The sequence below is a fragment of the Petaurus breviceps genome, unplaced genomic scaffold, assembly GCF_028583685.1.
Source record: "Petaurus breviceps papuanus isolate PSGF00001 unplaced genomic scaffold, PetGlider_PUasm1.0 90845, whole genome shotgun sequence".
Classification (NCBI taxonomy): domain Eukaryota; kingdom Metazoa; phylum Chordata; class Mammalia; order Diprotodontia; family Petauridae; genus Petaurus; species Petaurus breviceps.
This window is the reverse complement of record NW_027187359.1, coordinates 10,186,554-10,210,050: the sequence shown is the minus strand read 5'-3', so window position 1 is coordinate 10,210,050 and position 23,497 is coordinate 10,186,554. Positions and strand designations below refer to the sequence as shown.

General features: G+C 44.6%; 1 protein-coding gene across 1 annotated transcript in view; it reads right to left on the bottom strand.

Moving 5' to 3' along the window:
• The window catches only part of TOGARAM2 (TOG array regulator of axonemal microtubules 2), a 106,959-nt gene extending 86,212 nt beyond the window's left edge, over positions 1–20,747 (bottom strand). Inside the window, exons 1-5 of the mRNA XM_069071812.1 lie at positions 20,260–20,747; positions 6,581–6,729; positions 3,816–3,966; positions 2,867–3,007; positions 1,411–1,692 (exon numbers count right to left, since the gene is read on the bottom strand). Coding sequence (XP_068927913.1) covers positions 1,411–1,692; positions 2,867–3,007; positions 3,816–3,843 — 451 coding nt within the window. The 5' untranslated portion in view covers positions 3,844–3,966; positions 6,581–6,729; positions 20,260–20,747. The remainder of the gene's footprint in view (positions 1–1,410; positions 1,693–2,866; positions 3,008–3,815; positions 3,967–6,580; positions 6,730–20,259) is intronic.
• Between the last annotated feature and the right edge of the window lie 2,750 nt (positions 20,748–23,497).

The window sequence follows — 23,497 nt, the reverse complement described above, 5'->3', positions numbered from 1 at the left end:
AGAGAGAGAGATGGAGAGAGAGAGAGATGGAGAGACAGAGAGAGAGAGATGGAGAGAGACAGAGAGAGAGATTGAGAGACAGAGAGAGAGAGATATGGAGAGAGACAGAGACAGAGAGAGAGGGATATGGAGAGGGAGAGAGCACAAGAGAGACAGCACTCAATCCCACAACTGACTTAGTAGAATGTAAGTTTTTGAAGGCAGGGACTGGTTCGTTTTTGTCTTTTCATTTCCAGTATATAGCACATGAGAGCTTGTTGCATCTGCTTGTTGAGTGGGTGGACTGAGCCTGGTCAGCTACACAGCAAGTTTCCTCCATGGAAAGTTTAGGGCAAGGGATTTGATTTTCCTTGGCCTGCTAGCCATTTGAATGTTGTCACTTGAACTCACGCAGACACAGAACAAAAGTCTGATCTGTTAGACCCAGAGTCAGTCAGTCTGTCTGTCAACAAGCATTTGTTAAATGCTTACCATGTGCCAGGCACTGTGCTAAGCTCTGGGGATACAAAAAAAGGCAAAAGACACGGTGCCAAAAGGACTCAGGGACCTGAGAAACCGCGGGCCCACAGCTGCGTGTACGAGATATACAGACGGTACAAAGGGACATCCCCACATCAGGAGGGATGGGCCGTTTTCCTGCGGAAGACATACCCAGTGAGGAGAGGAGAACAGAAACTCACTCCTAGGATGGTCAGCACCAACAAGAACCCAAGAACCCCCTGGGTCTGGACAGGCCCTTTCTTTCAGAGAACTCAAAGCCCTTTTACTTACATCAGCAGTGTGGTTTAAATAAAAGAGTGCTGGTTTTGGAGACAGAAGATTTGGGTTTGAAGATACCCTAAGTGACCTTGGACAAATAATTTAACTTCTCTGGGCCTCAGTTTCCTCATTTATATAATAAAAATGGAGTAAGTGATCTCTAAAATCTCATGACCATGTGATCCCTGGGCTCTACCCACTCTGCTGCTCCCCCAGAATTCCAGCCAGGCCTAAGTCAGGACACTTGAGCCCTGGCCACTGTCATCAGTGTGACTTTTACAGGGAAAACAAAAGCAGAGTCCCTACGCGGCCAACCCCTTCTGTCCACTGTTACTCTTTCCAGATCCCAGGATTCCTGGGGCTTATGGGGTCTCTGTCCATCAAAGTGAGCTCTGTTTTCCTCTCTTCACTGGGTATGTCTTCCCCAGGAGGCCTGGAAGGCCTTTGACCTCAAGCTATCAGAGCTAAAAGAGACCTTAGAGACCACCTAACCCTAACCCACACATACCCGTGTTTTACAGATAAGGTAAGTCAGGGCCTGGAGAAGGGAAATAAGTTGTCCAGACTCACCTTAGCAGCAGAGCTAGGTCTAAAACCTGACTCTCTGATTCCTGATTTTCACTCTACTAAAAAGAAAATCACTGGGCTCACCTCGGGGAGAAGCAGAGAGCCCCTCAGACAGTCTTCTCTTCTTTAGCTTGTCCTTTATTTGGGTGGTCTCCAAGGCTGCATTGCTGGCCTCCATCTCCCGGATGCTGCTTGGCAGGAGAGGGTGGGACCCTGAAGAGATAGCGTCCACATTCTTTGAATGGCCATTCCTGGACTGCCAACCCTTTGAGGCAAGACTGGTCTTGAGGCTGGTCAGGTCTCCATTCCTGCCCCACACAGGTGACTGCTTCCCCTGCTGGGCTTTCAGCAGGGACTGGGGGGAGGCTGTGGGCAAAGAAGAATGCCTGTGTTACCTTGGGCCAAGCCCAGTAAAGTATCAGGAGCAAACGAATGTTCTACCTGCTGCTGCTGCTGCAAAACTGAAGATAATCTAAAAATGACCTCTAAATTTAGTTTTAGAATGCAGATTGAAGCAGAATTTTTAAAATAAAAAAGTTACACAACAGATACACGTATACATATGTATAGATGTGTATAGATAAACATACATGTGTATGTATATATATATACAATAACTAAAACAATGTAATTGTTGTTAGATAGTAATAAAGAAAAAAAAAAGAAACCAAATGCTGAATAATTATAATTAGCAATCTTGGCCTCAGAGAAGAGATCAGAAAATGTGCCTCCCTCCCTTCTTTGTAAGGGTGGGAGAATAAATGGAATGTTGCATATACTGTTAGACTTGATTAATCTGTTGATTAGTTTTGCTAAACCAATCTTCCCTTTCTTTTTAAACCTTCCTTACAAAAGGTAGCTTGCTATGTTTGGAAAGGGAGAGGGTAATAGCAACAATAACAGCTAGCTCTTATATAGCACTTTAAGGTTTGCAAAAATGTTTAACGAATATGATCTCATTTTATCCTCACAACTTCGGGAGGTAAATGCTATTGCTCTCCTCCTTTAATACAGGGGGAAAATGAGGCCCACAGAGACTTGCCCAGGGTGACACAGCTAGTAAGTGTCTGAAGCCACATTTGAACTCGGAACTGATTCTGGATGTCTCATATATTCATAAATGAAAGTGACTGAGAAACAAAGGTATCAATAAACATTTTAGATGCTTAAAGAAGGCGTTCATACACTCACACACCCTTGCTTCCTCCTCCATGCCTGATCTAAACAAGCCTCAGTACCACAGTAGGTGAGGCTGGGTAGGCAGTGCCCAGAGGAAAAATCTAGGTGGCTGGACCCAGATGATAGCAGATAATTGATGCTTGAGTGTATGTGTATGTATAAATACATATACACACACATGTATATGCATATTATGAATACACACGTGAACATATTTGACAATCATTATACACATGCATGTGTGTGCATGTATATAGTCACCTACAGATGTGTGTAAGTGTACATGCATATACACACACTCTCTTCATACACTCTGGAAAACGTTTTATTTCACTCTAATTCACCCGGTTAGAGACCTCACCCTCTCCTGTCCATCGGCCTCCATGGTCCTGCAGGCTTGAGTGGATGCTTCTATTGTGACCACGGAAGGTGTGGAATCCAGAGCTGGCACTGGATCGGGGGACGCTGCCACAGTATATTGCTACAGGAATCCGGAACTTGGCTGGAAACAAAGACGTGTGTTTTAACACCTGTGGGGATAGTGACTAAAGAAAGAAAAATGGAGAGGGCTTGGCACTCTCCCCACTGGGCAGTGGGCCAAGGTTCAGGCCCCACTCTGAAAGCCAGACCCAACTAGTGAGAAGACTCCAAAAATGGCCCTGTGCCTGTAAACTCTCAGCATCACAAAAAGGAGCCCCAACCTCATAGGAAGTAGGTTGATTAGATGAAATTTGCCTTGATTTGTTTTTATGTATCTTGTATGTTCTCAGTTTGTGTACTTGTTATCTCTTCTTCACCCACAGAATCGATCTTAGGGACACAGGGGTTATTTCACTTCTTTCTTTGTACGCACCACAGCCCCCCGCGCAGTGCCTGGTCCATTAATAAATGCTTGCTGATTGACACACATCTTTGATTGAATCACCTGTATCAAAAGGTCATGCCTTCTGTATCATAGCACCTTCCCATATTCTAGGTCTCCATACCCATCCCACAAAGCCACATGGATGCTAGAGCTGGACCGAGCTAAGAAATCATCCAGTCCAATCCCCTAAGGCCCAGAGAGGAGAAAAGGATTGTTCAGTGCCACCCAGCTCCCCGCCAACAGCCCCCCTGACTTATAGGCCAGTTTCCTTCCCAGGATATAACTTAGCTTCTTCCACTCTGGGGTTGTGATGGAAGAAAGAGGGGCTTGGCCCCAGCTAAGAACTTACCCTCATAGCCAGCCCACCCAGCCCACCCAGACCCAAGGGGAAGAAGAAGACCACTTATTGCCCCTGGGAGGCCCCTCCCCCTTCAGAATGTGTTACCTGTGGTGAAGTCATCGTGTGTGGCCATGTCTCAAGGAGTATAGGACTCTACAAAGGCCTTTTGGCCAAAAGAAGCTACTTGTTGGGCATCGGACCACCAGGGCCTGGGTGGTCACTGAGGTTTCTAACCTGGGACATCTGGTGTCCTAGACTGGAGAGAAGAAAAAAAAAACTCTGTTTACATAAAAAGAACCAAATCCTTCCTTGGTATGGGGCTCTGAGCTTGCCAGCCCCACTATGTCCCATGGTGCAAAGGGGCCTGAGGACTGACCTTCTGCCAATGGCCATGGGCCGGAAAAAGGAAGCCTGTGTGTGAAACAAGTTCAGCTCCAAATTGCTAGACACATTCAGCTCTTTGGGGAGCTCTTCAAAGTCATGTAACTCAGAACCTGGGTTAAGCCTGGAAGAACAGCTCAGGTCTAGTAGCAGATGAATCAAACCAGATAGTTTTCAGTCCCGTGGCACTGGTAAGGTCAGGCAGGAGCTCTTGCCACAGTAATGGGGCCCACCATTTTTGATGCTGAGCAATGAGTAGGTACTTAGGTACTCAAACACATCAACCACACACAGCCCTGTCCTCCAGCAGCAGTCACTGTCAGCTATACTCAAAAAGCAAAATAATAACAATAATAATCAAGGGGGGATTTCTTCAATAAGCACATTGAATTCAAAAATTCACATAAAAAGTATTTATTAAGTACCTATTATGTGCTCAGTCCTGTGCAAAAGTTTGAAGTGTTGAGTATACAAAGACCAAAATGAAACAGTCCCTGACCTCAAGCTCACATTCTACTGGGAGAAAACAAAATGAATACAGATGAAAAAAAATGTAAAATATGTAAAAGAAATACAAAATCATTTCAGGGGAAGGAGGAGTAATGGGGGAACACTAAAAGAAAAATGGAGGACTTGAGATAAGCCTTAAAGGAAGCTCAGGAATTCCAAGAAGTGGAAGGGAGAAGGGAGAGTACTCCAAGCATGCGATGAAATGTGGGAGACCTGGCTTTGAGAAGACACACAGGTGGGAGGTGAAATCTCATGTACTGGGAACAGCAAGGAGGCCAGTTTGGCTAGAATGTAGAGAGGGAAGAAGGAGTAAAAACAGAACTGGCGTTTATTAAGCACCTATGTGCCAGGTGAGCAGCTAGGTGCTCAACTCATCTTCTGAGCTCAAATCTAGCCTCAGGTACTTACTAGCTGTGTGACCCTGGGTAAGTCACTTAACTCTGCCTCAGTTTCCTCATCTATTTAATGAGTTAGAGAAGGGAATGGCAAGCCACTCCAGTATCTTTGCCAAGAAGACCCCAAATGGGGTCATGAAGAGTCAGACACAATTAAAAACAACTGAACAAAATGTGCCATGTACTGGGCAAAGTGCTTTACTTGCAGCGGGCAGCAAAAAGGAATCAGTCTGGAAAGATGGGCTGGAATCAGTCTTTGAGGAACATTGAAGCTATCAGCATTTGCTAGGAAGTCAAACCTACATAATGATGAAAATAAGAAGAGTTTAGAGATTGCTAACGAACATTTGATCAGAGATATGAGAACTAAGCAAGGGCAATACTGCCTCATACCCTGAACTTGGAAGGAAAATGGTTAAATGTCATGAAGAGGGGGTGGCTGGGTGGCGCAGTGAGTAAAGCACTGGTCCCGGAGTCAGGAGGTCCTGAGTTCGGTTCTGGCCTCAGACACTTAACACACACACACACACACAAAAAAAAAAATACCAGCCGTGTAACTTTGGGCAAGTTACTTAACCCCAATTGCCCTCCAAAAGGCAAAAAAAAAAAATCTTATGAAGAACATCACCTCAAAAAACAATGAGTCTAGAGTAAGAAATACATTTAAAGAAAGCTTAGAAAGAGACTCCATTGAGCCAGTTCATTCTATGAGTATTTATAGATAAAACCAGAAGCACAATGAGCAGACAAAAATTAGAAAAGATCTGTGAAGATTGTAGTTAACAAATTCATTTCTCCCTTAAAAAAGGCATTGAGCCCACCAAAAATCCAAAATACTCAGGATGAAACATGTTCTCGACCTCCAGATGGGGAGGTGATGAACTCCGAGTACAGATTGAAACACATTTTTTCTTTTCTTTCTTGGGTTGGGTTTTTTTTTGGGGGGGGGGTAGAGGAGAAGGCATGACCAATGTGAAGATTTTTTGGCTCAACTATACCTATTTGTAAGAGGTTTCATTTTTCTTGCCTTCTCAATAAGGAGGGGAGGAGAGGAGGGAGGAAGATAATTTAGAACTGAAAATAAAATAAAATTGATTTTTTAAAAAAAAGATGTATAAGAATATTAATAACTAGTGACCCTTATGCTATCTCTCCTAACTCTATAAAAATTTTATGAGAGTAATTTTCACAAAAATATTGGGGACATATATAAGAAGGGAATAGGCAGGGTTTCACGGCTAATAAGCAGGAACGGGCCACATCTACATTTTATATTCTATATCAGTCACACAGTTGGTTGAAAAGTTTACATAATACAACATTCCACTATGCTTATTGGTTGTTGATGATTTTTAAAAAAACAAACAAAAAACCTCATTTGATTCAGTAGAACAAAATGTGGCCTTAAATGCTCTTCTCCAACAAGATGTCTCATGCATATGTCAAACCTCATGCAAAAGTCAACAAGGTGTCTCCAATGTGTATGTCAATCACACAAGAAGGCATGAAAGATGTAAATAAGATAATGCAATTTTCTGAATATTAATTTCAAAAAAGGGATAAAATAACAAGATGCATGCTCACCCAAAGATGTTTACCGCTGTCATGGAGGATGTCCAGTACAGAGTCTAAATGGAAGAGGAGTTCTCTTTAAATGGTGAGGTCCTCCAGGGGCTCTCATTGGTAGATGACATTGTACTGATGCATCAAGCTTCAGAACACTGTAGAGCCTCCTAAATGAGACACAGAATCACTTGAGAATCTGGCCTAGACACAGAGGAAAACTCAGTGAATGAAGAAGGCTTATGGGTCACGTTATCCAGGTGGCTGGATATACAACCTACAGGACTGATCATCAGTAACATATTTTATACAGGCCTCATGCAAGGAGTCTGAATTGAATAAGAGGAGAAGAGTGAGCTTTTTTAAGGACCCTAGTTTCTCCTTAAAACAAAAATTATTTTAACATCTATATATTCTTTCAGTGAGGATACATGATTATAAATCATGGAATGTCATAATCTCCAAGTCTGCATATGGATTGCATTCTGTACCTTTTTGTGAAGTACCCACACTGATGAGACAGGTCTATTTGATACAGGACATTACCTACCTCCCAAGGTTGTTGTGAGAATAAAATGAGATTATGTTTGTAAAAGACCATGCAAACCTTCGAGCACTGTATAAATGCTAGCTATTATTATTGTTCCTGTTATTGCAAGCACCCAAGGAAAGGTTTGGAAATCATAGTCCTTGTATGTAACTCTCCAGAAGAAGCCTTGAGACTTTTCTGTAATGCAGGCAATTTAGAAGCACAGGAAGGGAGTTGAGGGATCATTCTGCCCCCTGTCATGGAGAATCATGACTGCTGACTTCAGAGCAGGAAGGGTTCATCTTACCTAACCCTCTCATTTTACAGATGAGAAAATTGAAGACCAGAGAACTGAAATGAAGTAAAGGGAGGCAGCATGGTACCATGGAAAGGGTTCTGCATTCAAATCCCAGCTATGCTGGGATAATACTTGTGTGGCCTTGGACAAGTCACTTCTCTCTGAGTCTCAGTTTACCCATCTGTAAAACTGGGATAATGATACTTGCACTACCCATCTCATAGTGTTGCCCTTAGGAAAGCACTTTGCCACATTCAAGCATTATATAAATGTGTATGGTTAGAAGTAGTAGTAGTAGTAGTAATTAAGTAAAGTGGTCACAACAGCCCCTCTGTAGCTAATATCTGCCTCCACCACTCTCCCTCCAGACCCAAGCCCAAGAATTGGAGTCAGTGGGGCTGGATTCTACTCCCTTCTGGTTGTTGTCGTTCAGACACTTCAGTTCTGTCTGACTCTGTGACTCCATTTGGGGTTTTCTTGGCAGAGATACTGGAGGGGTTGCCATGTCCTTCTCCAACTCATTTGACAGATAAAGAAACTGAGGCCAATAGCTCACTAACATCACCCACCCTGGGCTGATCTTCTAACTTAGCCCCTCCAGGCCTCAGTTTCCTCGGACTAGATGACACTGAAGGTTCCTTCTAACTCTACAGCCCCATGATCCAATGAAGCTCTGCCAGGGAAGCCCACATCCACCTCAAAGGAGCCTCCAGACTGGCGTCTGAATGCAGCCTGGCGGAGGATCATAGGATGAGGCATCTTCAAGATCAGACAGACCCCTTCATTTTACACACGAGGAAACTGAGGCCCAGAGAAGGGAAATGACTTATCGAGGGCCACATAGGGAGTACAGAATGGTGTAATTTCAGCTAATCCCCAAACCAAGATGTCACCCAAGTCTTCTGACTCCAACTCCACTGCTCTTTCAGCTGCTTGGAGTGTAGGCCAGCCCCGTGCAGGAAACTCCAGATGAGGACATTCCCTCTGCCAATGAAGGTCAGGTGCCCCTTGTGGTCAAAGGCAAAGTGCCTCGTCCGGGCCTTCTTAACTCCAGGGCTACACACTCTACACACCTACCTACACACTTCCCTATGTTGTCTCTTCTTTCAGCCACACAACACAATTATCTTGACACCTCCTTCCTCCTCATGTTTGGAACCAAGAGAAAGCACCTAAGTTTTTTATGTTTGTGCCTCCCAGAGACCAGCACAGTACCCTTCAGGCCTTAATGAATGGTATTATCAGGCACTTAATGAATGTTTGTTGAGTTGACTGGAAGTTGAAGTCCCATCAGTGGAAGAAAAGAAACAATCATTGATTAAGCACCTAGATGTCAAGTTCTTTACATATAGTATCTCGTGAAATCCTAACAACAACCCTGTGAGGTAGGTGTTATTATGATCATCATTTTACAGTTGAGGAAACTGAGGTAAACAGAGGTTAAATGACTAGCCCAAGGTCATACAACTGGTATGTGTCTGAGGAAGAATCTTAACTCAGGTTTTCCTGATTCTGAGGCAGCTAGGTGGCTCAGTGGATAGAGCTCTAGGCCTGGAGTCAGAAAGATCTGAGTTCTAATCTAGCCTCAGATACTTCCTAGCTGTGTGACCTTGGGCAAGTCACTTAACCTTATTTGCCACAGTTTCTTCATCAGTAAAATGATCTGGAGAAGGAAATGGCAAACCACTCTAGTATCTTTTGCCTAGAAAACCCCAAATAGGGTCTGAAGAGTCAGACACAACAGGACTAAACTTCCTGACTCCAGAGCCTGTGCTCTATTCATGAGTCACACAGCTATGCCAGTGGCACTTACAGGACTAGTCAGCCAATAAGCATTAATTAAGTGCCTACTATATGCCGGGCACTGTGCTGGGGATATACAGAAAGGTAAAAGACAGCCGTGGCCCTCAGGAAGCTCGCCCTCTACTGGAGAAGACAGCACCCACACAGATACCTAGAAACGAGCCACATACGGGATAGACTGCAGGTGATTGGCAGAGAGCAGACACTGGAGTGGGGGGTGTTGGGAAAGGCTGCCTGGAGCCAGCGGTATTGAAGGGGGCTGGAGAGAGAAGGAGGGAGAGCCTTTCTAGGAGGCGGGACAGAGGGTAACGATGCCAGGAGCAGACAGGGAGGGTCTTGTTCTAGGAGGAGCAAGGAAGCCAGTGCGACTAACCGCAGACACGTGAGGAAGTGTAAGGCAGGAGAAAGGAAGGGGGGCAGGTTATAAAGATCTTTAGACCCCAAACAGAGGATTTTGTTTTTAATCCTGAAGGTCATAGGGAGCAACTGGAATTGAGCAGAAGGGTGACTGGTCAGACTTGAGTGTTAGGACCATCATTTCTGGCTGCTGAGAATGGAGGGATGCGCAGGAGTGGGGAGGCTCGAGGCAAGCCCACCAACCAGCAGACTATTGCAGTAGACCAGGCCTGAGGTGATAGGGCGTAGGCTTAGACCGGGAAGGGATCCCAGGGCCTATTTAATCTAACTGCTTCATTATACAGATGGAGAAACTGAGTCCCAGAGAGGGGAGTGTCACAGAGGTAGCAAAGTGTTGGAGTCAGGATTCAACCCATGTCCTCTCACTTCTAATCCAGACCCCTTTTCATTGAGCCAGGTCCTTCCCACCCAGGATTCCAAAGTTTGCTGCCTCCATCCTGGGTCAGACCTGGGCTGCTTGTTGCCAGCGGATTTAATTCTCCTTACAGCAGCAGCAGCAATAGCAACAGCAGCAAATTTGGTGAAATCAGGATTAAGACAACCCCCATGTTCTGATCTAGAGGGAAGGACTCTTCCCCATTAAACAGCACAACAGGAGCTGGCACCCCTCCTTCTTAAGTAAAAGAAATTAATTGGGAGGAGGAAGAGGCTCATTACCAATTCATTTTTGCTAGGTTCTGAAACCTCTCTCCCAGGAAGATTGACCCTTTAGAAGCAATGAAAAGCATGCCTGCTGCTTTCGGTCCCTGACTGCTCTGCACCAGCCACTCTCCTTGTCCCCTCCTCCCGACGCCCCAGTCACACCTCATTCCCACTCCCCACTCAAACCCAGGGGCAGACAGGCCTCCTAGCAACAGCTCTGGTCAAACACACTGTCAGCCAGTCCTCTGGGCTTGACTGCCCCAAACCCCAGTGGGGACTGCAGCCTGCTTCCTATCCCATCTGCCCCTTGGCCATCCCCCTCTTCCACCCCCTTTGCCTGACCTCACTCCACAGAATGCCAACAATCCTGGCTTTATCAGGGGAAGGAATAAACTCTGACTTTTCCTGGCATCAGTAAGACAGGCATCTTGCCACCCACAGGCTGATGAAGGTGCCTGAAATTCAGACACACACACACACACACACACACACACACACACACGAGTGTCAGAGGAGGGAGAAGCAGCATTCCATCTCACAAACACCTCTCCTCCCTCTGGGCTGCCAAGAACCCCCAAAAGGGAAGTAACAAGGTACCTAGGGAAAGACCAAACAGTAGTTTTCCAGAGAGGCCCGGCCTAACCTGATATGGCTGGCCTGAAGCCACCATAATCCCCTAAAAACAAACAAAAACAGCTGGTTGAGAGAACTTTGGAGGGGAAAAAATAAGGGTCTGAGGACTTTGGTGAGGACAAAGAAAGGCTGGGGGCTTCAAGATGGTGAGAGTAGCTCATATTTATTTCTACAGCACTTTTAACTTAGAAAGGCATTTAAAGCCCTTCACGACCTGGTTCCAACTTAAGTGTCCAGGATCATCATCCCTCACTCTCCCTTCCCAAACAATTCATTGGGACAAGCAGGACTTCTTGCACCTCTCACCCTGACACCTCCATTCCTCTGGGCAGGCTGTCCCTGAGGCCTGCCAAGAATGCCCTCCCGAACCTAACCTCTTAGAAGCTCTTAGTTCTAATCTGTCTTTCTACAAGAGACTTGTCATGGTCCCTCCAACACTTCTCCCCAGATTACCTCATATGAAGTGTCTCAAAAGTCTTAGTGCAATTTTAAGCTATTAAAACTGTATTTAGGGACAGCTAGGTGGTGGGTAGAGCACTGGTCCTGGAGTCAGGAGGATCAAGTTCAAATCTGGGCTCAGATACTTACTAACTGTGTGACCCTGAATAAGTCACTTAACCCTGATTGCCTCCCCCCAGGCCCCCAAAACTGTATTGATTTTGAATAAACCTACATGTGGACATGTTGTCTTCCCTGAGAGAAATGTAAGCTACTTGAAGGCAAGGACTGATTTTTTTTTAATTCCAGTATCATACTGCCTGGAACATAATAGGTGCTTAAGAAATGTTTATTGATTGATCACATTGTCTTATTTGACCTTCACAATGACTTTATGAAGTAGAAAAGGTCGAGCATTTTACAAATGAGGAAACTGAGGCACAGAGAGGAGGGGTCTATCCAAGGTTACAGAGATTACTAGTAGGGGATTAAATTCCATGCTCTACTTGCTTCTGACTTTTAATAGCCTGGCATTATAAACAAAATAACAGGCAGATTTGCTTTATAAAATTTTAATCCACAGCTCATGGATTCCTTGTAACAGGACTGCGGCATCGAAAAATTCCTTCTGCTTTTTCACATCACATTTATACAATGTTTATGAGGTTTTAAAGGTGAAAGAGCTAACATCTTAGAGTGGTGGTCAATAAGCATCCATCTGCACAGGATGCTGTGGACTTAACCCCACATTTAAAATGGCAGTCTCGGCTGTTAAAGAGACTGCAATCGAATGGTGTCCAGGCCATCAGAGCTCTGCCCCCAGAGCCTAACCTAGTTCTCTGGGATCTCCTAACTCTCTGGAGGCTGTTTTCAGGCCAGGGAGTGAGAGGCGGGTAAGTATTGGGATTCCATAATGACCAACACCACAGAAATTAAGAGGGGTTTCATATTTCAAGGAGAACACAGACAAAAGCCAAGGAGCCAAGTCTGTTTGTCCTGGCCCATGCACATTCCAGAGGAAGCAGGGGGCCCACGTCTGGGAACCCTGCCCTGATGAGAGCGGGCCCCCAAGATCTGGGAATATGGAATCCAAACAGGGGGCAGTACAAAGGAGGAAGGCAAAGGAGCGGTGAATTATAGAGCAAAAAGGGAGAGAGGAAAAAGAATGAAGAAAGAGGATGGAAGGAAGGCAGGATGGGCATGGCCCTGCTATCAAAGTGGCTGCCTATTTGACCTCCTATCATCTGATTGCTGTCTCAAACAGAACTCATAATCTTTCCCCCTAAAACCTCCCCCCCTTCCACCTTGCCTATTACTCTAGAGGGCAACACCATCCTCCTAGACCCCAGGCTTGCAAACTGGGAGTCACCTTGGATCCCTCATTCTCTCTCCACCTTCATAGCCAAGCTGTTGCCAAGGCCTGTCGACTTCATTCTGCTGATTTCATCTCTTGAACATGCCGCCTTCTCTCCTCTGACACTGCTACCTCACACCTGGATTATTGCAATAGCCTGTTGGTGGGTTGGCCCACCTCAAGTATCTGCCCAATACAGTGCCTCCTCCATTCAGCCACCAAGCTGACTTTCCTAAAGCACAGGTTTCATCCCCTCCCCTCCCACCTCTCAGTAAATCTAGTGGCTCCCTATCCCATTCTGGATGAAACACAAAACCCTTTGTTTGGTGTCCAAAGCCCTTCATAATACGGCCCCCTCCTGCCTTTCCAGTCTTCTTACGCCTTATTCTCCTTGAAAGTACAGACTATCTTTTGCCCCTTTTTGTATACGCAGTGCTTAGCACTTAGTACCTGGCAATGGTTACTGACTGGTGCCAGCCACCCACATGTCCTTCATTACTGAAATCCATCCAAGACCCCGTCTGTCTGCCCTGCAATTCAGACACCATTCAAAGGATACTTCTACATCTGTGGCCCTCAAGAGATTCAAGTCAGTTCCCTTCCAAAGACATGCTGAAGAACACCCACTACACAATCTGCCCCGGGGAGTTTAGAAGAGATAAGATATCACCACAGTGCTTATCGTGTAACATTATATGATGAGGGAAGCTGAGACAGATGTGGGCTCACCGGGGTCACAACCTCAGAGCTCTCCTCCAAGTATTTCCTTTTCCCTCAACTCCCACAGGAACCAAATCTTGTTGATTCTCCCCTCCGCAGCTTTCAGATCCACTTCTCTATCCATTCACTTGGCTCCAGTTCAGACCCTTGTCACCTCCTGTGGAAAGGCAGCATGGACCACCAAGTAGGATATCAGACTTACTGTCCAGAAGAACTAGGTTCGTTCAGATCTTGCCTCAGAAACATGTGAGGTGCATGACTCTGGGCAAGTCAGTTAACCCCTCTGCACTTCAGGTTACTCATCTAAAGGCCTCCCACTGCACCCTGGGCCATCTCCAGTCATCCTGACTGATATCTGGCCCCTGGACCCAGGTGGCTCTGGAGGAGAAAGTGAGGCTGGTGACTGCATAGCCCTCTCTCACTCAAATGCAATTCAATTGCAAGTCATGTCATCATCTCCCTGATGTCATGGTCCTCTGCAAGAACAAAGGACAAGCCACAACCACAACCACAACTCATCTATAAAATAAGGGGGTTGGACTCAATGGTCTGGAAGGTCCCTTACAGACCTAAATCTGAGTCTGTGACTTTGCCTGGACTGTTGCTATTGACCCCAAATTTATCTCCCTGAATCTTCTTTCTCTCTTCTCCAAAACATTCTCTGTACAATTGCAGAAATTATATTATTAAAACACAAGGCTGACCGTTTGCCTCCCCAGCTCAAGAATCTTCAATGGCTCCCAAATGCCCCAGGATAAAATACAAATTCCTCAGATTAGTATTTAAATCCCTGCATAATCTATCTTCATCCCACCTTTCCAGTTTTATTTCACAGTACTCCCCTTGACAAACTTTATAGAGCCCTTTGGGAAGAGACTTGTAAACCTTTTCTTGATGATTCAGGATCATCATTAAAGTATCATCAATTTAGTTCTGGGTTATAGTACAGTGAAGCCCTCGACTTCTGATCCAACATTAAAAGACCCCAGACTGCTATGCTTTTTGAATGCTTATATGTGCTTTCTAGAGTTTTCTGTGTCTCCATCCTCATCGCTAATCTACCCATTCTTACTACTGTCAATTGTTTTTGCCTCTAAAAATCCTTCTGCCCCATGCTCATTGCCGTCGACCCCCTCCAGCCTTCTTATTTGCTACTTCTGGTGTGCTATGGCCTGAGAAACCAAGTAATTAAACTTGGAAATGTTTTCAAAGTAGAGTAGGTGAATTCTGAGGGAGCACATCCATTCACACAGCCACAGCTATCAACCATTTCAGGCCTTTGTCACTTCTCTGGACTGTCCTTATAACTTTCTAATGATCTCCCTGCATATATAAAGTCTCCTTCCCCTCTGCTCCATCTTCCAATGAGCTGCCAAGTCACCTTGCCTCCTGAACTCTGCCTTTCCAATCCCTAACTTCCTTCAAGGAGCAGCTTGAGGGCAGTATCCTACAAAAGGTCTTGCCTGAGCTCCCCAGTTGTGAGCACCCCTTTCCTAATTACTCTGTATTTACTATGCATGTATTTAGTAAGGGCTACTTCTCTAGTAGAATTTGTAACTTGCTTGAAAGCAGGGATGATTTTTTTCTTTTTTCTTTTCATCTGTACCACTGGCATCTAGCACATAGCAGGTGTTTAATAAATCCTTGTTGAAGTAGAATTCCTAAAGTATAGGCCTGATCATCTTACTCCCCTGTTCAAGAATCTTTAGGGGTTCCCCATTGCTTCTAAGATAAAATTCAAATTCTTTAATTTAGCATTTTAAAAGCCTTCAAAATCTGGCTCCAGATTACCTTTCCAAGATCATTTTACTTTGCTCACTTTTGTGAACTCTCTACTTTAGCCAAACTGGTCTTCTATTCTTTGAACTGGGAATTCCATCTCCTACTTCCATGCTTTTGCATAAGCTGTCTCCCCCTAACCTGGAGCAAATTCCCTACTCACCTTTCTGACTCTTATAATCCTTAGCTTCCTTCAAGAATCATCAGATCATAGTTTTAGTGCTAGAAAGGACTAGACACCATCAAATCCACACACAAAAATACTTTATAGATGAGAAAACTGAGGCACAGTTTCTGTTAAGTGACTTACCCAGAGTCATATGGCTAATAAAAACCTGAGAAGAGTCTGAAACCAGGCCTTCCTGACTCCAAGTCCAGTGTCCTATCTACTATGCATTAACAAAACCAATGGGTGTTTCTGTGCTTCCTCCTCCCTGATAGACAGGGGCATAGCTGAATCCTTCCAAGGGTTTTGCCATCCCCTGACTAACATGATCTTTTCTCTAGTCACCTACCCTCACCCCCTTAACACTTTTTTCTCTGGAGATTTAATCAGTCACAGTCTGCTAAAACATTTAGCTCCCTTTTTAGCCTAGGCACAACATAACAGCCTTCAGGTCCTTGTGGTCTCTTTCTCTATTTTATTGAGTAACTTTCGGATGAAAGGTTATTCTGATCACTCTAAGTTGGAGACCCTATGTAGTAAAATTTGTAACACACAAGGTGAATGAGGCTTTGTCCAAAGACAGTAAATTTTCTGCAATGGAGGATGAGGGAAAAGGAGAGAGGTAAAGGGCCATTGACAGTACTTGTATTCAGCAAAGGAAAAAGGCAAGGGGGGAACTTGGTAGTGGGTGGGAGTAAAGATGGTGGGTGATAAGATGATGAGAAAAGGACTGGGAACAGGGTCCAAGTGGGAAAATAGCTAGATAGACCTTAGACAAGGGGAAAGAGAAGGCTGAGGCTCCAGATGACCAGACTCAGCTATGGCCAGGCCTACAGATGGGGGCCAGCCCCCTCAGAGTCCCTGCAGTGGATGCCTCACAACAAGTCTACCTTTCTCTGGGTAGGGAGCAACACAGTTAACAGGCAACTAGGACTGAGTAATATCCCATTTTCTTGCTTTTTCCCTCTTCTCCCCTCTCCTCCTCCTCCTCCTCTCTGTCTCTGTCTCTGTCTCCATCCTTGTCTCTGTCTCTGTCTCTGTCTCTCTGTCTCTCTCAGCAGTGAGGGAGGGAGTTATCAGGAAAGACTCCATGCAAAAAAAAAAATGTGGTGTTTAAGCTTCATCTTATAGAAGGGGTGGAGGTGCTGAGGAGGAGCATTCCTGGGGGTACAGAGATGAGTGATGGAGGGTCTTGTGTGAGCAGCAGTGAGAAGGCCAGTCTGACCATGGCCTAGAGTGTGTGAAGGGGAAAAATAGGAAATAAACCTGAAAAATAAGGTTAGGACCAGGCTGTGCAGGGCATTAAATGCCACACAAAAGGGTTTACATTTGATCCTAGGGATCATAGGAGCCAATGCAGGGCTTTGTTTTTGTTTTTTGAGTAGAGGAGGGATGAGGTCAGAAAGCTGACTTTGGCAGCTTTATGGAGGATGGTGTGGGAGATGACTTGAGGCCGGGAGACCAATCAGGAGGCTAGCTGCAGTGCAGGACAGAGGGAATAAGGGCCTCGAGTAGATAATGGCCAAATGAGTGGAGAGAAGGGGAGACATTCAAGAATTGTTGTGGAATTAGAAATACCAAGATTTAGCAACTGATGGGGTGAAAGAGAGTGGAGAGTGGAAGATAACACCAAGGATGGGCGGCTAGATCACTGGAACAGACCCTGGAAGTTTGGAAAAGGGGTGGCTGGTGTTTAGTCATTTGGGGCTGGAGGAGGAAAGATAACGAGTTCTGTCCTGGATATGTTGAGTTTGAGATGACTATGGAATAGCCAGTTTGAAATGTCTTATAATATATAGTAGGTAATGCATAATGTGGGACTGGAACTCAGGAAAAAGACCTTGGATATACTACATAGTTCTGGAAATTATCTGCATGCGATGATGGTTAAATTGATGATGTCAACAAACAAGAGAGTATAGAGAGAAAAAAGAAAAAAGCCCAGGATGGAGCCCTAGGAAACACCCCAATTAAGGGAATAGAGATATTATAAATGATGAGCTAGCAAAAAATCATCACAAATAAATAGCAAAAAAAAAAAAACTGAGAAGAATGGGAGACAGGGCAATGTCACCAAAGCCCACAAAAGAGGGAATATTCAGGAGGAAAGGGTCGTCTGTGTGGAACACTGCAGAATAGGCAATAAGGAAAGCCATCAGATTTGGCAGTCTGTCTTCTGCTCTCTTTCCAGGTCCTGCTCTGTCCTCCACAGGACTTTTCTCTATTCTGACATAGAAACCTCTTGGAAGCTCACTCCACTCCTGGACTGCTTCTCTCATAGGAAGTATTCTCTACCCCTGAGGTCAATTTACAGAGGAAGCCCAGGCCAAAGACCTTGTCCCCAGGCTGCATTGCTGACTCATTTCCGTAGCACTTTCTCTACTGTCACCCTCCTCCCCACCTTCTTCCACCCCTTTCACCTCTCCAGTTACCTTTTAAGTAATTTCTTCCCCCATTAGAATGGAGACTCCTTGAGGGCAAGGACTGTGATTCTTTCTATTTCTATTTGAATTCCCAGCACAGTGCTTGTCATATAGTAAGCCTTTAGTAAATGTTTGTTGACTTATTGACTGACTGAGAAATCATTAATAATTTGGAGACAATGGTTTTTAATCTAGAGATGAGGTCAGAAGCCAGACTGCAAAAGATTGAGAAGAGAGGAAGAAGTGAGAGAAGAGGGAGAGGGGAGAGGACAGAGAGAGGGAGAGCAAGAGGAAGAGGGAAAGGGACAGGGAGAGGGACAGGGAGAGGGGGAGGGAAATTGGAGGACAGGACAGGACAGGAAAAAAGGAATGGAATCAGGATCCAACCCTCTTGCATAAGGGTCTCTTCTCTCCGCCCCAATATTACCACCCTTTAATTCCCTCCCAAAGGTTGTCTCTGGGTAACAGGGCCCCCATAGAATTTGACAGGATGCAAGCTGTGCAGAATTGGCCCTAAACCCCAGGAGCATTTCCTCCACTGAGCTTTGTAGGCAGTCCAAAAAGGCTGAGGATGGCCATTAAGGAAAGGGCTCTTAACCTGTTTTGTGTCATGGAACCCTTTGGCACAATCTTCTAAAGCCTATGAACCCTTCTCACAAGAATGTTTTTAAAAGCATTTATTTAGATGCATTTATTAAAATAAAATGCCTAGGAATACAAAGCAAACGGATGACACTGAAATACAGCTATTGAAATATTTAAAAGGCAAATTCACTAAGACTAGGTTAAGAACCCTAGCTTTGAGAGCACTAGAGGGGAAGGTCTTTCCCCTACGATGACAATACAGAGGGTTGAGGAGCTATGATCAGTGAACATCAATAAAGACTACTACCACCACACTCTTTCAAAATCACAGAAGTGGACCTTGGGGTTTAGAAATGGAAGAAGCCTCAAAGATCTACGTCAGCCCCCTGCTTTTACAGATGAGCAAACAATATCCAGAAAGGATTTCTTTTAGAAATGAGGAAATAGTGACTCAAATTAGGAAAGTGACTTACTCAAAGTCACACAGCCAATATAAGGCTTTGAACCCAAACCATATGATTCTAAGTTCAGGGTTCTTTTCACATCACAATGCCTTCACCAACCCCATGTTCTATCCTTCCATCCATCTGTCTAGGTTAGATCATGTAGAAATATTTAGAATTATATGATCATAGTTCAGTGCTGGATGGAACTTTTCAGGTCATACAATCCAATTCTCTTATTTTACAGGTAAGAAAACTGAGGCTTAAAGAAATTAAACAGTCAATGGCAAAACCAGGATTTGAATTGGATCTTTGGACTCCAAATTGACCCTTCAAACCCTTTTCACCATGCCTCTTGACCCTGTGGTGAAAGAATGAAAGAGCAAATGGTCTAAGAGAGAAGTGCTTCTCCCAGGTATAAAAGAAAACAAGTGCTCTGAACAATCCATAAATCAGATGCTCAGTAATTGAGAGTTGCCTGCCCATAGTCCTCAGCAAATATTCTCACAAATATTCTCCCAATATGTCCTTCCTTTAGACAAGACATTTGATCAATGAGTACATCAAATTGTTAAGCACAAATCGTGATAAATGAATGCTTTGGACTATTGCTGGGCCATAAGGAACAATGAATATGAGGAATTCAGAGAAACATGCGAAGACTGATTCAGATATAAGTTAGCAGAATCAGGAGCAGCAATAACAACTACAATAATATGAATAGAAAGAACAACCAAAAAGATAAACTTAATACTGTGTAATTATAATAAGCAAGACTAGCCCTGAAGAACAGACGAGAAAAGGAGTTTCCCTTCTCTGTTGGCAGATGTGGGTGGGCTCTGCATGTGGAACACTGAACATCCTGTCAGACTCAGTAAATGTGTTAGGTTAGTCTTGTCAGGTTGCTTTTTTTTTTCCTTTTGAAAAAAAATTCTTTCTTACAAGAGATGGCTTGCCTAGGAGGGGAGAGGAGAGAGACATTTTGAAATGAAAGTTATATATAAAAACAAAATATGGCAATAACAAAAGATTCCCCAAAGCACAAGGGGAGGGTCCCTCACTCCAGATGACTGCATGCTCCCTCCAGTGATACTGAGAAGAGGGAGCACAGATTCTCACTCCAGTCTCCCTGAGCCCTCCTCTCCTTTATCAAGAACATCATCTCCCAGATAGCACCTTCTCCCTGCTGGCTACTGAGCGAGGACCTGTTCCCCTGGCTTCTGGGTGGCAGGCAGAACGTCTCTCCACACAGACGTCCGGCAGGGAAGAAAGGGGGATGATCCAGGACAGCTTCCCTTTCCTCCCTCTCCCCTCAAACTGTTCTTCTCGCCCTTCCTTCTGTTCTCTTGGATATGTGGTCTCCTTCTTAGGAGCCCTGGGTTCCTCTGCCATAATGTGTCACACGTCCTTGAACTCCAACAATGCCTTCCTTCCCCGCCTCCCTGACCACCCGGTGGACAGCTCACTCACCTCGCTTCCCAGAGTTGGGCATTTCCCTCTTACTTCAGTAATCTGATTTCCATCACACCTAGCCAGGATCTTCACTCCCTCCCACACGAGGGCCGCTACCGAAGGCTTGCCACCTCTGCCCCTCTTTCCTCCCCCTCCACGCCTCTGTTTGATGCCACTGCCGAGCCTCAAGTCCAAGGTGACAGTTTTGCACCCAGGGCTGAGAGGCCCCTTTCGGTCTGGACAGGCACAGGTAACCACAGCCGGAGGAACAAAGCGGAGTTCACACTCCACCTGCACATACAGCGTTGCTCACCCTGAATAAACAAGGCTGCATAGCAACCACTTCTCTGCAGAAGTCTGAAAACTCCCTTCATTAGGAGAAAGGGAGAGAGAGAGAGAGAAAGAGTAGTTTTCCCTTTGGCCTCTTTTCTGCTGTTGCTCAGTCAGTGTCAGGGCCCCCTCGGGAGGCCACACTGCACAGAGATCGGAGAGCAGGAAGGATCTGAGGTGCCTGGCCTTCCTGTCCTGCCCCCTGCCTTCCTCTCCCTCCTCCCGCCCCACTGATGTGAGCAAGTCCAGAAAGCAGTGTTCTTTTCCCACTCCTCAGGCAACAAACAGCTTTAGAAGAAATGGAGAATGGGAGGGTAAGCCTTTCGTTAATAGCAGGACACCAAGTACTGCTCTAAATGTGTCCCACTGGGGCATCCCTCACACCTGAGTCTCAGATTAGATCTTGGGGAACCTGGTTCCAGTTCAGTCAGGTCTCATTCTTCCAGCTTTAAGAAGGTCCTTCTCTGATTTCTCAGATTCCCTACTATGTGAAACAGGGTTCAAAATGATTCCCCTTTAGTTCTTTGAAAAGAAATCTCGTCTCTTTAAAAGCTTGCCTGGCACGTGCTGTGACTGGCTAGGGCCAAGCAGTTATTTCTTGAGAAGGGACTTTGTCACCTTGGGTAGCCTAGAACATGGTAGGAATCCTACAAAGGTTGTTTCTTTAATTTTTTTTTTTTGCCTAATATCTCACCTATTTTCAAAATGTTGAAAGTAAGAATGGCAGGCTACTTGGTGCAGTAAATAGGGCACTGGCCCTGGAGTCAAGAGAACCTGAGTTCAAATTCGGCCTCAGACGCTTAACACTTACTAGCCCTGTGACCTTGGGCAAGTCACTTAACCCCAACTGCCCTGCCTTCCCCCCTCCAAAAAGCAAAAAAAAAAAAATTAAGACTAATTTTAAGAGAAGTGCAAATCTTTAAAACCCTGAAATTTTACCTTACCCCCAACAAATTAGAAAAGATGACAGCAGACAAAAAGTCATTGATGGAGTTGCTGCAGAGAAACAAACTAATTACACTGTTGATGGAGCTGTGTAGTGATCTAGCCATTTGGGAAAACAATTTGGAATTATACTAAGAAACTGACTAAAATGTATCATACCTTTTGACTTCAAGATCCCATTGTGAGGCATATACACCAAAGAAATTAGGGCAAAAAGAAAGGCCATATATAAACCAAAACACTCATAGCAGCACTTTTTGTCATAGCAAAGAACTAGAAAGAAAGCATATGCTCACTGAATGGAAAATAGCTAAACAAATTGTGGCACATGGATGTAATATAAGGTTATCACATGTTAAAAAGCAAATATAATGACAGAAAAGGAAAATAATAAATGTTTTATTAGAGGATGTGGGAAAATTGGGACACCAATGCATTGCTGGTGGAGTTGTGAACTGATCTAACCATTCTGGAGAGCAATTTGGAACCATGCCCAAAGGGCAATCAAACTGTGTACACTCTTTTGATCCAGCAATACCACCCATATATCAGTAAGCATGTAGAAGGAAAATACAAAGTGATTTTTTGGTATAGAGGTACCAGCAGCTCAGGGGATCAGGAAAGGCCTCAGCAAGAGGTGGCCCCTGAACTTGGCTGGGACTCAAAGAAAACATTAGGAATGAGAAAAGCCTTCATGGTCTAATAGCATTAGCCCTTAAACTACCCTTTGCCCCAGGTCCTGCCAGTTCCTTTTTAGGGAAGTATTCCTCCAGGTGAGCAGGGGAGGTCCCACTGAGCCCTCTGAGGCATTAATCATGGACAGGATTCATGAATCAGCCATGGCAGGAGGCCAGGGAGGACCAAAACAAGAAAACCCAATGGGAAGGGGTTTGGCAGTGAGCCGGAGTGTGATACTGGGCCTCTGCCAGGGGAGATAGGCATAACTTCCCTCTCCCTGAGGAAGTAATTTGGACAAGTTAGACTGAACTCTTGAACTCTTCCCAGCATAGATCCAGGAGGGAGGCCTTTCCCCCCACCCCAGAGGTGCTGGTTCTTACTGACAAAACCCACACTTTGGAAAAAAGGCAGGAAGGGAGTCAGAGTCCTTCCCAGGGTGGGGAAAGTCTGCCCTTTTCCCTCTGGTTTATATCTTGAGTTTGCAGATAAAATAATATCTTTTATTTATGTAGCAGTTTTTCATTTTTTGTATTTTTATTGGTATTTCCCAAAAAACCCATGGATGATGATCTTTCAAACTGATTGGAATTAGAGATGCTCCTGAGGCTTCCTTGCTTAGAGTAGGCCTTCACCCAAGAAATTCCATCCCCCCAATTGATAAATGGTCAAAGGATATGAACAGGTAGTTTGCAGATGAAGAAACTAAAGCTATCTATAATCATATGAAAAAATGCTTCAAATCACTATTGATTAGAGAAATGCAAATTTAAAAAAACTCTGAGGTAACACTTTATACCTATTTGATTGGCTAATACGACAGAAAAGAAAATTGATAAATGTTGGAGAAGATGTGGGAAAATTGGGGCAGTAAAGCATCATTGTTGGTAGAGTTGTAAGGTGATCCAACCATTCTAAAGAACAATTTGGAATTATGTCCAAAGGGCTATAAAACTGTGCATACTCTTTAATCCAGCAATACCACTTCCAGGGCTATATCCCAAAGAGACCATAAAAAAGGGAAAAGGACCCACACATACAAAACTATTTATAGCAGCTCTTTTGTGGTAGCAAAGAATTGGAAATTGAGGGGATGCCCATCAACTGGAGAATAGCTAAACAAGTGTAATGGAATACTATTGTGCCATAAGAAATGGTGAACGGGCAGATTTCAGAAAAACCTGGAAAGACTTACATGACCTGATGCTGAGTGAAGTGAGCAGAACCAGGAGAACACTGTACATCAACTCTGATAGACTTAGCTCTTCTCAGCAATACAATGACAAATTGTATACAAAGACAATTC